Below are 13,747 nucleotides of genomic sequence, written 5' to 3'. Positions count from 1 at the left end.
GATGCAATATAATGTTGGAAAGTGTGAGGTTATGCACTTTGGCAGAAAAAATCAAAGAGCAAGTTATTATCTAAATGGAGAGAAACTGCAAAGTGCTACAGTACAAAGGGATCTGGGGGTCCTGGTGCATGAAACACAAAAGGTTAGTATGCAGGTGCAGCAGGTGATCAGGAAGGCCAATGGAATCTTGGCTTTTATTGCGAGGGGGATGGAGTATAAAAACAGGGAAGTCTTGCTGCAGTTATACAGGGTATTTGTGAGGCCACACCTGGAATACTGTGTGCAGTTTTGGTTTCCATATTTAAGAAAAGATATACTTGCTCTCGAGGCGGTTCAGAGAAGGTTCACTCGGTTGATTCCGGAGATGAGGGGGTTGACGTATGAGGAAAGGTTGAGTAGGTTGGGACTCTACTCATTGGAGTTCAGAAGAATGAGAGGCGATTTTATCAAAACATATAAGATTGTGAGGGGGCTTGATCGGGTGGATGTGATGAGGATGTTTCCACTGATGGGTGAGACTAGAACTAGGGGGCATAATCTAAGAATAAGGGGCTGCCCTTTCAAAACTGAGATAAGAGAAACTTCTTCACTCAGAGGGTAGTAAATCTATGGAATTTGCTACCCCAGAGAGCTGCGGAAGCTGCAACATTAAATAAATGTAAAATGGAGATAGACAGTTTCCTAGCAGATAAGGGAATTAGGGGTTACGGGGAGAGGGCAGGGAAGTGGACGTGAGTCTAGATTCGGATCAGCCATGATCCTATTGAATGGCGGAGCAAGCCCGAGGGGCCGTATGGCCTACTCCTGCTCCTACTTCTTATGTTCTTATGACCATGAGCAGAGCCTTTGTGGAGTCATTGGCACATGAACACATCACCATGGAAAGGTTGGCAACCTCCATGGAGGAGATAACTCGCCAGGGTACGGAAAACATGGTGCGTGCTCATAAGAGAATGACATCACTTGAGGAGCGTTGGCCATCTGTTGAACAGAGAAACCAGATCTTCATGGAAGTCCTTCTGAGTAGGACTGCCAGTGCAGAAATGGGTCCCCATGGCCCCCTAAAGTGCAGCAAGGTGCTCTCAAGCCACTTCCAAGCGCTGGCCCCTTCTGGCCTGTGCAGCTTCAGGTGAGTGAGCAGCAGCCTGGTGCTCCTGGTGCTCATCCTGCTGTTCCTGGTTCTGCTGCTGCCACCTCTGCTGCTGGAGATCCTCTAATGGCAAGAAGGGAAGGAAAAAAAGGCTTCTCGTAGATGCCTCCGCTGAGGAAGCGCTGAGTGAGGGTGGCGAGAGGGACTTCCCAGGAGATCACATTGGAGAAGTGTGTGAGGCTCCAACCTTCCACAGCTGTGCCTAAGCCTTGAAGAAGTAGCCCCAAACCTGCAACAACAAGGTCCTTCAACATACAAGTGCTGTCCCTTTAAATCGCAGCTTCTCCGATTGACCTGCAGCTGACAGCTAGCAAGCCGGCAAGCTTCACGCCATGTCTCATCAGCGGGGTTCCCCGCAGGCGTGTTTTGCGTGGGGAACCCCTGATAGTCGCAAGGACAGCCTAAAATCGGCTTAAACAAGGTGATAATTGATCATTACTGTTCCGACGGCCAGTCCCGCCAGCGGCGGGCAGGACTGAAGCGGGTCGGAGAGAAACGACGATCCGAAAGTTGGACGGGGCGGGGAATCAGACGGGGGGGGGTCGTGACCCACTTTTTCGGCGATTTTCGGCCCCCGGCTGCATGAAAAGCCGCCCGACGGCTGCCAGAAAATTGACCCCATTGTGTTCTTTCCAAAGACTCAGACGTCAGGAGCCTCCAACCCCCTGTTTCAATAAGGCTATTGATTCAGTGTCAACAACTTATCTTATCTCAATAGCCTGTATGCTGTTATCAGCTTTTCCATTTAATAAAGTCTGAATTCTTTTATAGAATGGTGTATTTTTCTGAATAGGTATATTGCTTATTTCTTCACAAACCAGCTCCCAACCCGCCTCTGTGCCATCTTCCCAGGAGGCGGGTCCCCGACTCGCGCTGGGACCCATCTCCTCGAGGCGGGAAGGGGCTTACAGCCACTTAACTGCCTGTTAACAAGTAGTTAATAGGCAGGTAAGAGGCTTATCCCCATTTTACCAACACAAGTGCGGGTTTCCCAACGTCGGGAAACCCCGCCAGGATCAGCGAGGCGAGCAGTTGATCTGCGGGGATCAGCGGGTTCGAAAAGTGCACTGTGGAGGTGAGTGATGGGTGCAAGTGTGGAGAGGTAAGTATGGGAGGTGAGTGAAAAGTGTTAGAAAAAGTTTCCTTACCTTTGTTTCTTCCTGCAGGCTTCAATCGTTGGGGATCCAGAGGCTCCTCATCTCCACGGCAGAGATGACAGAATGGCTGCTGCATTCTCCGATGCAACAGCCATCTGCTTTCTGCTCAGGAAAGAGGTTTTGTGAGTCTTGAGTACAAAGACTCACCAAAGAACAGAGATTGTCAGTGTTTGACAGTTTCTCAAAGCTGTCAAATGGTGACAATTCATCTGTCAAAAGATTTTGACAGATGAAACGTCATACGCTTACGTTCTCTGTCACTGGCTTTCCCTTAATTGGCCTGTTGAGCCCGCAAGGTGGGCTTAACAAGGGCAATCAAGGGAAAATAGCATGGGCTGGCCGGACATCGTTGGGGGTGGGACTGAAACCCGACAAGCAGCAGTCCCACCCCCAACGTGCCCCCATTGATAAAATTCCCCCCGTTAACTCTGTATCTCTCTCCACAGATGCTGTGTGACCTGCTGAGCATTTCCGACATTTTCTGATATATGCAGAGACTGTTTATGCAATTGGTGTTAATCAGCCCTGATTTGCATATCTCTCTCCAGACTTACGCCCTGTCCCAAGCCACCCTCACATAATTTGGTCACAAAACACTGAGAGGAGACTGACTGCCCACCATCTTTGCCAGGAATGGCATGTGGCCTGGGAGAATCAAACTTCAAAACGTGGTTTAAAATAACATTTGGTTTAGGTGCTTTTACAATATTCCTGTACATGGCAGATTCCAGCAATCCCAACCAAGTCCCAAAGCAGAGTGTAAAAGGTAGAGAGTCGCACACAGAGGCCACGCTCCCAAGACAGGATCTAAAATCTACTAAAGCATTGGATTTCACCCTTTCTTGTGTGGAGGGCCCCTGGTTTTGTTGTCATGGTCTCACAGATCCTCATAGCCTATCACAAATGTAATGATGCTCTAAACACAGGATCTAATTAGCGAACATAGAAACATGAGTAGTCCATCCAACTACTCATAGAGCCTGTTCTGCCATTTAATTAGATCATGGCTGATCTGTACCTCAATGCCTTTACCCGCATTTGATCCATATCCCTTGACACCCTTAGCTAACAAAAATCTGTTGCCCTCTGCCTTGGAAATTTCAATTTCAGCAGCAAAGTTTGCACAACCAAGCTCTAAACTATAGCCAGCCTGAGTGGCACTGCTGACACCTCCAAAACCTGTTTTCTGTGCATACACCCCTAGCTGGTGACATGCTCAAGCAACTTTTGGCTTCCTTTAATCAATAGTAGCGCTGTCACATCATTGTACATTAGATTAGGGAGAAAAAAATATCTTAATAAGCGCAAGCCTAATAAGCAATAAGAAGCAGATGTAAAAGTGGGCTCAGGCTGAATGTGCAGCAATGATTGGCAGATTGAGAGGCCGAGGGTCAAAAGCACACCGGGATATAGCAGCCAATAAGAATGTTTTCTGGCTTACACATCAGCATACAAAGCCACTATGCCCTTCATGTCTTTATTTGAAGTTGATCTCGTGCCCTTTGCTGCCATTCTTTCGGTTAATATTCGGAATGATGAAACAAAGGGGCCGAAATTTGACTTCCACCTAAAGTGGGCCAAGTCGCTGGTGCAGCCCCTCTGCCCTGCTGTTCATGCTGATGTGAGGCTCAATTCAAATTTGGGTTCAGGCCTCATTACCATACCGCCAGCGAGCTGCGGGCACTAAATGGGCATGTGTGTAGAGATACCTGGGTATATGTTGCTTATTTCTCTCACAGTCACTGTTCAGTCGCTATTGTGGATTAATAACCTACCAAATTGGATCTCTTAGAATTTTTTAATATTAGTGAATTATTGCTTAGTTGGCGTATACAGTATTTCAAAGAAATTATCACTTCCTATTTAAAAGTATTCAGTAATTTTCATGTATCGTTAAAAGGTATGGGAATCCAAATTCACTGTCAGTTTGAAAAGTCTGATTGTGTGAAATCTCCTGATCATAGTTTTGAAACTATCAATAAAGTAAAACTCAACAACATATTTGTAAAGTCTGTGGGTTGTATAGCGAAGTAACACACAGACTACAAGAGTAACTTAAACAGGACTTTACTATTCGAAGGTCAGGGCGAATCTGCCCAATAAATCCTGACACAGCACTTATATACTGGTGTGGTCACCGTCGGTATTACAGTATACAGCAGCCAAGATAAAGTAGTGCCACACCTAAAATAGTTCTCTTAAAGGTGAACGGTTACATACAATAGTTCTCTTAAAGGTAGAACAGTTACATACACTACAATATTCATTCTTTTTAGTACCACTGAGTGAATGCTGTTACCATGTCTTCAGTTTAGGTTGTTCAGAGTGGTGAGTAACATTGAGCTACTTCCCCTTCTCTTCACATGAAATTCTCCCTCCTGAACTTTTAGGAACTTCCATTATTTTCAGTTTTAAGATTCATAGCTATTCTTAATCTCATTGGGTAAAAAATATCTCAAATTGTAGCTGTGACAATAAAGAAACTTCGCAAACGTTTAAGTAAAAACATTAATTACAATTTGGATACCCTTTAGGCAGCTATGAGGACCGAGGAACAGAGCGTTGTGGTGGTGAGAGCAGTTAAAAATCACAAGACCAGCATGAGAAAACAAAGGAGTACTGAGAAACCATTGGGCACACAGGAGGAAGACAAGTCCTCTGGTAAAGGTAATTTAAAACATCTTTAAGGCTTTTTAAATAAAGAGGAGGAATAATTAACATGCTTACTTCCCTGTTGTCTTTCTCCTCTGTCTTTCTTTTGCCCATTTTCAGTTTATAGGCTGGTGTCCAGCTTTTCTTTTGCAAGGACTGTACTATCGTGCTCACTTACACAATGTAGTTTCTGTTGTACAATCCTTGTTATAGACTGTTGAAATTCCCTTAAAATACTGAGACGGTGCCAGAGAGGGACATTTTTAAGTTGAGCTAAACTAAAAATCAGAAGAAAAACTAACAAATTATTTGATACCAGATTGGATAGTTTGGAGCAAAAAATAACTCACATGATAAGGAGTACATATTTACTGACCAGCATGATCACCATTTTAAACACTTCACTGTGCTCCACAATTTACAATGACCTTTTAGCAGTTAATAATATCAGTATAGTTAAACAAACAATAATTTCCAGTCTGCCATAGCTGTGAGCAATTCATGTAACGGTATGTTTCATGACCAGCAAAGTTCATGTACAAACATTTAAGGGGCTTGTACCACACTCCTCCATGTGCTATTCTCAGGCAGGCATTGGTCCTTTTGTTTTGAATGGGTTAATGCCTGACTAAAAACAGCCCATGGAGGAATATAATGCAAGCAGCTTAAACATTCATACCTGCCCTTCACTGTTTGGAAAATATACCCCACGATCTGAGCAAGTGATTTAGTACAGCTTAACTGAGATGGACCTTAGACTCCATCTTGTTTCAAAGCACAGGGCTGATAATGTAATGCTTGTTATCCATGGTGCACCATGGATACAGTGGACTGGCATCATTGAACATTGATGCCTGCTGACCACCTGTTGTGCATAGTGTAGGATAATGTCGTGGAAAAGCAGCTGTGGCACTGATGGCCTGCACTCCAGGCATATTCTAGGCTTAAAAGCCTCAAAAATATTAATGAAGTCCTTGCCCCATAATGTGGTATTTGAACAGCAGTGCTGGAGATTAGCACTCATACAAAATGGGCACTAAATGCTTGGCCCATTCAGCCATGTTGGTTCTTGTTCCTTAAAAAGAGCAACCTCCTTGATAATTAGATCAAGTAAAGGAACTTTGACCCAGCAATGTCATGGTTTATTTCATGGCGTTCTTCAGATTCGCTACTGCACCTATTCACATCTTCTTAAAGCTGCACATAATCTACCTTCTGTGGATGGTAACTAATTCAACTGTGGTTGAGCTATTAAACGTAAATAAAAAAAGGCAGCTGCCGTGATCATTTAGAAAATATTACAAAGTATAAAGACCAGCTATGAGTCATTCCAACTTGATGGTTTTCTCCTCAGCTGTATGTATTCATTTGACTTACTGGGAGGAATTTTAATCTAAAAAAAAACAGGTGGGTTGGCGTTGTGTGGGAAGCTGAAGTGTTAAAAATCTGAATCCCAACCAGAACTTGCCTCCAACCCGCCCACTTCCAGTTTTAACGAAGGCGGGATGGGGACGGGCAGCCAACCCGCTCCCAGGAGGCAGGTCTCCCATTTAAATATTATAATGAGGCTGATAGCCTCTGATCTAAGCGCCATTTTGAATTTAGCATTTGCTAATCGAAGGCGAGGACTGCTGGATCCAGGAGGTAAATGCCTTTACACTTACCTCCAGGATCCAGCGTCCCTACCTAACCCACACCCCCACGATCCCCATGCTCCTCCAATCCTCTGATGTCATCTGCCTGCCCCCACTCCTCCACCCGCCATGCTCCTCTGGCCCCCGATTAGCTCCTCAAGCCCCAGATCTGCTCCTCTGGCCCCAGATCCTCACACGACTGCGCCCCGCCACCCCCTCCCTCCTCGTGCTGGTCCCAGCCCCTGATCCTCATCGACCCCTGCCCCTCCCCCTCCCCCGTGCTGGTCCCAGCCCCCAAGTCTCTTTGACAACCCCCGCCGTGTTCCTCCGGCCGCCCCCCAGCCCCACGTGATCCCTCCCGTCCTCCTCTCTGTGGCCTAGTGCCACAGGCCTACCCAGCCAGAACCAGCCAGCCTCTCACTCTGGCTGGCTGCAAGTGGGAAACAAAGGTTTCATATGCAAATTATGCCCCTTTGGGAAACCCGCTTTCCTGGGTTTCCCGACCGCTTTGGAGCAGCCCCGCTCCCAACGCACCTTCCCCATTAAAATTCAGGCCTGAGTCCTGACCTGAACCCGCCTCCAACCCATCCACTTCCAGTTTTAATGGAGATGGCTTGCAGTCAACCCGCTCTCAGGAGGGGGGTCACCTATTTAAAAATTATAATGAGGCTGGAAGCTTCTGCTTTTACCTCTATTTTAAATCTATCAGTGTTTAACAGGGTTTTGCAAGCCTCATGAAACCCGCCAACTAAAGTAAGTGCCTTAACACTTAGCTCCTAGATCCAGCCTCCCTGCCTAACCCACCCTCTGCGATCGGAGACCCCCCTCCATGTGGCTTCCGATCTCCTCCACGAGGCCTCCCCCTGATCTGCTGCTCTGGCCCCCCCGATCTGCTGCTCTGGCCCCCCCCCCCGACCTGCTGCTCTGGCCCCCCCGATCTGCTGCTCCGGCCCCCGATCTGCTGCTCTGGCCCCCCCGATCTGCTGCTCCAGCCCCCGATCTGCTGCTCCAGCCCCCGATCTGCTGCTCAGGCCCCCCCAATCTGCTGCTCCGGCCCCCGATCTGCTGCTCTGGCCCCCCCCGATCTGCTGCTCCTGGGCCCCCGATCTGCTGCTCCGGCCCCCCCGATCTGCTGCTCCTGGGCCCCCGATCTGCTGCTCCGGCCCCCGATCTGCTGCTCCTGGGCCCCCGATCTGCTGCTCCTGGGCCCCCGATCTGCTGCTCCGGCCCCCCGATCTGCTGCTCTGGCCCCCCCCCGATCTGCTGCTCCAGCCCCCGATCTGCTGCTCCGGCCCCCCAATCTGCTGCTCTGGCCCCCCCGATCTGCTGCTCCTGGCCCCCGATCTGCTGCTCCAGCCCCCGATCTGCTGCTCCGGCCCCCGATCTGCTGCTCCGGCCCCCCAATCTGCTGCTCTGGCCCCCCCCCCGATCTGCTGCTCCAGCCCCCGATCTGCTGCTCCGGCCCCCGATCTGCTGCTCCGGCCCCCGATCTGCTGCTCTGGCCCCCGATCTGCTGCTCCTGGCCCCCCGATCTGCTACTCCGGCCCCCCCGATCTGCTGCTCTGGCCCCCCCCGATCTGCTGCTCTGGCCCCCCCGATCTGCTGCTCCTGGGCCCCCGATATGCTGCTCCGGCCCTCCCCGATCTGCTGCTCCTGGGCCTCCAATCTGCTGCTCTGGCCCCCCCCGATCTGCTGCTCCTGGGCCTCCAATCTGCTGCTTCGGCCCTCCGTGGTGCTGCTCCTGGCCCCTGATCTGCTGCTCCTGGCCCCTGATCTGCTGCTCTGGTCCCCGATCTGCTGCTCTGGCCCCCCGATCTGCTGCTCCGGCCCCCGATCTGCTGCTCCTGGGCCCCCGATCTGCTGCTCCTGGCCCTCCGATCTGCTGCTCCGGCCCCCCGATCTGCTGCTCCGGCCCCCCCGATCTGCTGCTCCGGCCCCCCGATCTGCTGCTCCTGGCCCCCCGATCTGCTGCTCCGTCCCCCGATCTGCTGCTCCGGCCCCCCCGATCTGCTGCTCTGGCCCCCCGATCTGCTGCTCCGGCCCCCCGATCTGCTGCTCCGGCCCCCCGATCTGCTGCTCTGGCCCCCCGATCTGCTGCTCCTGGCCCCCCGATCTGCTGCTCCTGGCCCCCCGATCTGCTGCTCCGGCCCCCCGATCTGCTGCTCCTGGCCCCCCGATCTGCTGCTCCGGCCCCCCGATCTGCTGCTCCTGGCCCCCCCGATCTGCTGCTCCGGCCCCCCGATCTGCTGCTCCTGGCCCCCCGATCTGCTGCTCCGGCCCCCCGATCTGCTGCTCCTGGCCCCCCGATCTGCTGCTCCGGCCCCCCCGATCTGCTGCTCTGGTCCCCGATCTGCTGCTCTGGCCCCCCGATCTGCTGCTCCGGCCCCCCGATCTGCTGCTCCGGCCCCCCCGATCTGCTGCTCCGGCCCCCCGATCTGCTGCTCCTGGGCCCCTGATCTGCTGCTCTGGCCCTCCGTGGTGCTGCTCCTTGTAGTGTATGTAACCGTTCCACTAGTGTATGTAACCGTTCCACCTTTAAGAGAACTAATTTAAGGGTTGCACTACTTTATCTTGGCTGCTGTATACTGTAATACCGGTGGTGACCACACCGTTATATAAGTGCTGTGTAATGATTTATTGGGTAGTTCCGACCTGACCTTCGAATAGTAAAGTCCTGTTAAAATTTACTCTTGTGGTCTGTGTATTAATTCTCACTATAACACACAGACTTAACAGTGGCGACGAGTACGATCTTACCCTGTGGCAGAGATACATCCAAGGCAGTTTAACGGGCGTCGAGAAGAGGCATCCGCCCTCATCATTCTGCTGAGAAAAGACTTGGGTCTGCAGAGCAAAGGAAGAATTCTGACACGAAGCCTTCCGTCAGCAACAGGCGGTGATCATCCCTTCTATCACGGTGGTGGGTAAGCCGATCAGCGACGAGCAGCAAGTCGGCCACGTTGGCTGTGAAATAGGGGAAGGAAGAATGGAGAATATAAGGGCGGAGAACTCGACCACGGCCGGGGAAAAGAGCCGGACAGAAGTCGGGGCCAGAGGCGCTGAGACTGGGGCAGCGTAAGGCACGGAAGCCGTGGTGAATACAAACGCAGCCGGGGTGAGAGACCGGGCTACAAGCGGGCTGGGAGACGCAACAGCATCGAGAGAGAGCTCGACCGCGACCGGTGAAAAAGGCCGGGCAGCTACCGAGGCCGTGAGGTGCAGCGACCGGGACAGCGTAAGGCGCGGGAGAAAATAGCGGGTTGGGAGACGCAACAGCGTCGAGAGAGAGCTCGACCGCGACCGGTGAAAAAGGCCAGGCAGCTACCGAGGCCGCGAGGCGCAGCGACCGGGACAGCGTAAGGAGCAGGAGAAAATTTTTAAAAAACCGCGGAGAACTCAGCCGCAGCTGGGGGGAAAGGACCGGACTGCAAGAGGGGCTGGGAGGCACAATTTGAAAACCCCGGGGGAGGGCGAACGCAGCAATACGGCAATCGCCATTACAGCCAGCGGGGGAGAAAGGCAAACGCGGGAAGCTGCCATTTTCGTAGGCGGGGGAAGAAGCCGAGCGCGGGAAACCGCCATTTTGGAAAAAATAAAAATAAAAAATAGAAGAAAAATTTATTTTTGTCTCTCAAGAAGATTGCGAGGATGCCTAAGTGTGGTAACATCAACGATTTCGATCCTGATGTTGAAGATTGGGCCACGTATGTAGAACGCATAGAGACATATTGTAAGGCAAATAAAATATCAAATGAAGATAAAGCACTAACCTTACTAAACTCAATGGGTGCGAAGACATACGGGCTATTGAAGCATCTTCTACCACCAGCTAAACCGGCGGATTAGACTTTCGCTAATATTGTTGCTGTCCTGAAGAATCATTTGAACCCCACACCGCTGATGTTAGCGGAACGATTTAAATTTTATGCGAGAACGCAACTGAAAGAGGAAAGCAACGCGGAGTATTTAATTGAACTGCGTAAGCTGGCGAAATACTGTCAGTTTGGGGAAAATCTGACAGAGGCACTGAGAGACAAATTCGTGTGTGGATTGTCGAAAAAAGGGACACAAAAGCGGTTGCTTGAAGAGAATGATCTTACACTTGATAAGGCTGTCTCTCTTGCAGCATCGCACGAAGCCGCAGCGAGAGGCACTGCGGAAATGCAGCTGAAGGCAGTGGTACTCAGCGTAGATCAAATGGCTTTGGGTACAACGAAATGTTATCGTTGTGGAAAGACAACACACGATCAGAACCAATGCTGGTTTAAAAACCAGGAATGTAGAAAATGTGGCAAGCTTGTTCACATAGCTAAAGTATGCCGGTCAGGAAAGAAGACCAGCAACAAAAAGTCACCGCAGGAAAAGTGCAGAAAGGTACATAAGGTGGCTGAGAAGAGTTCGGATGAACAGAATTCGGATTCAGACTCCAACAGCAAGGAACTGGGTAGTCTGAGAATTCACAATGTGAGTAAGGAAGCTGACCGACAAACTATCTGGGTCACACTGCAGATAGCAGGAGTCCATGTGAAGATGGAATTGGACACCGGATCGGCATTGACGGTCATGAATAAGCAAGATTACAAAAGGTTATTCACACATATTCCCCTACGGGATACGGAGATAGTGTTGCAGACATACACGGGGCAAAGAGTATACCCCATCGGAAAGATAAAAGTCAAGGTGGTACACAAGGGCAAAGCACACCAAGGAATGGACATATATGTACTACCTGAGGGAGGTCCACCACTTCTGGGACGGGAGTGGATCAGGAAAATAAATATGGACTGGCACTCCCTAAAAGCAATAACGGTAGATTCCGGGAAAAAGAAAGATGTCAAACCTGAACGATTGTCCAGAATATTGGATGAGGGCATATGCAGCAGTGACAGTGACAAAGCAGAGAGTGAGAACTCGGTGAAGACAATCAGCTCAGACTCTGGAACTGATGATGGTAAGACCAGCCCATGTGCAAAAGACAAGTCTAAAATGGACTTGCAGACTAATGATGGAAAAACGAAGGAGTGCATAAATGCTTCAGAAGAGAACAAAGTATCAGAACAGAATTCCACTGAACAACAACAACATAGTTTGACAGAGAATTCTGAGTCTGTCCAGTCTACAGACATGCACATTTCTGAGGAACACCAGGCTCGAACTCAACTCAATTTCAAACTGCAACAGCAATTAGAACAAATGATTCGCCGTTTTGAGCAAGAGATGAATGCAAAGAAAAAGTTCTTTGACACAGAGTTGGAGAATCTGGGAAGACAGCAGAAGCAGCTGATTGAGAAAATGAATCAGGAACACACAAACCGTCTGCGCGATGAGGCCAAATGAATCAAAGCTGAGCAAGAAAGGGAATATGTCAAATTCATCGATCAGTTGAAAGTTAAGAAGAAAGAGCACCCTTTTGTGAGCAGTGTCAGCGGTAATAAGCCACTCAGGGGATTGATGGCAGAGGCAAAAGCTGAAGTGATGGAGGAAATAGAAGACAATAGAGAAGAAGCAGAAGATGATGACTCATCTGAACCATTATCACCCCTACCAGGTCACGCACGTGGTCCCTCCGAACTGAGCCAAATCAGTCTGGAAGTAGAAAAACTTCCCAAGGTACTCGAGCCTGTAGAAGTCGGCAATGCTGGTTCTGAAGTTACGAAAGTTCAAGCTGTTAAGTCCAGTGAAGGACTATTAGATGAGTCACCCCAGCAACGAGAACCTACTACACCACCGAGAACTACTACACCACCGAGGCATTATCCGGACCGAGTCAGGAAGCGCAGGAGGCGCCTCCGCAGAGACTGAATCTGTGAACTGTTTTTACATGAAGTTGTGTATATATGTTATGATGTTATGTCTAATGGGGAATATATATACTGTTAAGCTAAAAAGGGAGGATTGTAGTGTATGTAACCGTTCCACTAGTGTATGTAACCGTTCCACCTTTAAGAGAACTATTTTAAGGGTTGCACGACTTTATCTTGGCTGCTGTATACTGTAATACCGGTGGTGACCACACCGTTATATAAGTGCTGTGTAATGATTTATTGGGTAGTTCCGCCCTGACCTTCGAATAGTAAAGTCCTGTTAAAATTTACTCTTGTGGCCTGTGTATTAATTCTCACTATAACACACAGACTTAACACTCCTGGCCCACCGAGCTCACCCGGTCCCCCTCCCTCTCCTCAGGCCCTCTGTTGTTCACTGGCTCACAAGCCCTCTGATGCTCACCCTCCTCACTGCTCCCCCCCGCCCACCGCGCTCCGCCAGCACCCGATCATTCCGCTCTGGCCCCCAATCGTTGCCAACCCCGCCTCCCTGATCCTCCGGCCATCCGATCATTGCCAACCCTGCCCCCACCCCCACTGCCCTCTGCTCCTCCAACCCCCAACCGTTGCTGACACTCCCCTCCTGCTCCTCCAGCCCACTGATCATTGCCAACCACCCCACCCCCTCCAGCTCTCCTGCGCTCCCCTTGCTACCCCCGGTCACCATGCAATCCCTCCCTCCCTCCTCTCGACATCCTCGTGCCACAGGCCTACCCGCCTGCAGTCAGCTGGCCTCTCCATCTAGCTGGCTGTGGGTGGGAAACAGAGATTCCTCATGCAATTCATGCCCTGCCATTAAATTCGGCAGGGCCATCGGGAAACCCCTTCTTCCGGGTTTCCCAACAGCTTCATAGCCTCCCCACTCCCAGCCCTCCTGCCCATTAAAATATAGGCCACTGTATTTGCCGACTGCATTTGAAGAGGTCAGCTAGTATAAAGCACACACATTTTTGCTCTCAATGCAATCTCAGAAAAAATGTGCAACTTCCTAATTGCGCTTTTGGGCTTGAAATGGCACTGGTTAGGTTACAGTTCAAGATGCTGCTAAAATTCATTAGCATAATCACAAATGTAAAATCTTCCATGAACCAGCACAATCTGGTAGCGTAATGGAACGTAATTGTTTATTTCTTTCCATTAAAATGTATTCCTTGATGTATTTAAGTAAGAGTGGTAACCTGGTGCAGTTTTATTAATACAGCTGAAAATGGGTTTATTAGCAAAGTTAAGCATTTTAATAAGGTTCTCCAGTCCTCTACCTGTGACTAACCAGATTTAAAATCACTAAAGGTGACTTTAAAAAAAGCTATACTGAACCGATTACTAGTT

General features: G+C 49.8%; 1 protein-coding gene across 5 annotated transcripts in view; it reads left to right on the top strand.

Annotated features, from left to right (window-relative positions):
* Positions 1-13,747, top strand: part of st18 (ST18 C2H2C-type zinc finger transcription factor) — a 586,894-nt gene that overhangs the window by 190,294 nt on the left and 382,853 nt on the right. For 4 of the 5 annotated variants that reach the window (XM_085992910.1, XM_085992909.1, XM_085992912.1 and 1 more), the window contains exon 2: positions 4,842-4,974. In XM_085992910.1, the coding sequence (XP_085849036.1) occupies positions 4,848-4,974 (127 nt within the window). In that variant the 5' untranslated portion in view covers positions 4,842-4,847. The remainder of the gene's footprint in view (positions 1-4,841; positions 4,975-13,747) is intronic. The other variant, XM_085992908.1, reaches the window with a different exon arrangement.

This window comes from Somniosus microcephalus, chromosome 7 (assembly GCF_052327205.1).
Source record: "Somniosus microcephalus isolate GS21.2 chromosome 7, FLI_Smic_1.0, whole genome shotgun sequence".
NCBI classification, from domain to species: Eukaryota; Metazoa; Chordata; class Chondrichthyes; order Squaliformes; family Somniosidae; genus Somniosus; species Somniosus microcephalus.
The sequence above is the reverse complement of the archived record's forward strand: the minus strand, read 5'-3'. Positions and strand labels throughout refer to the sequence as shown.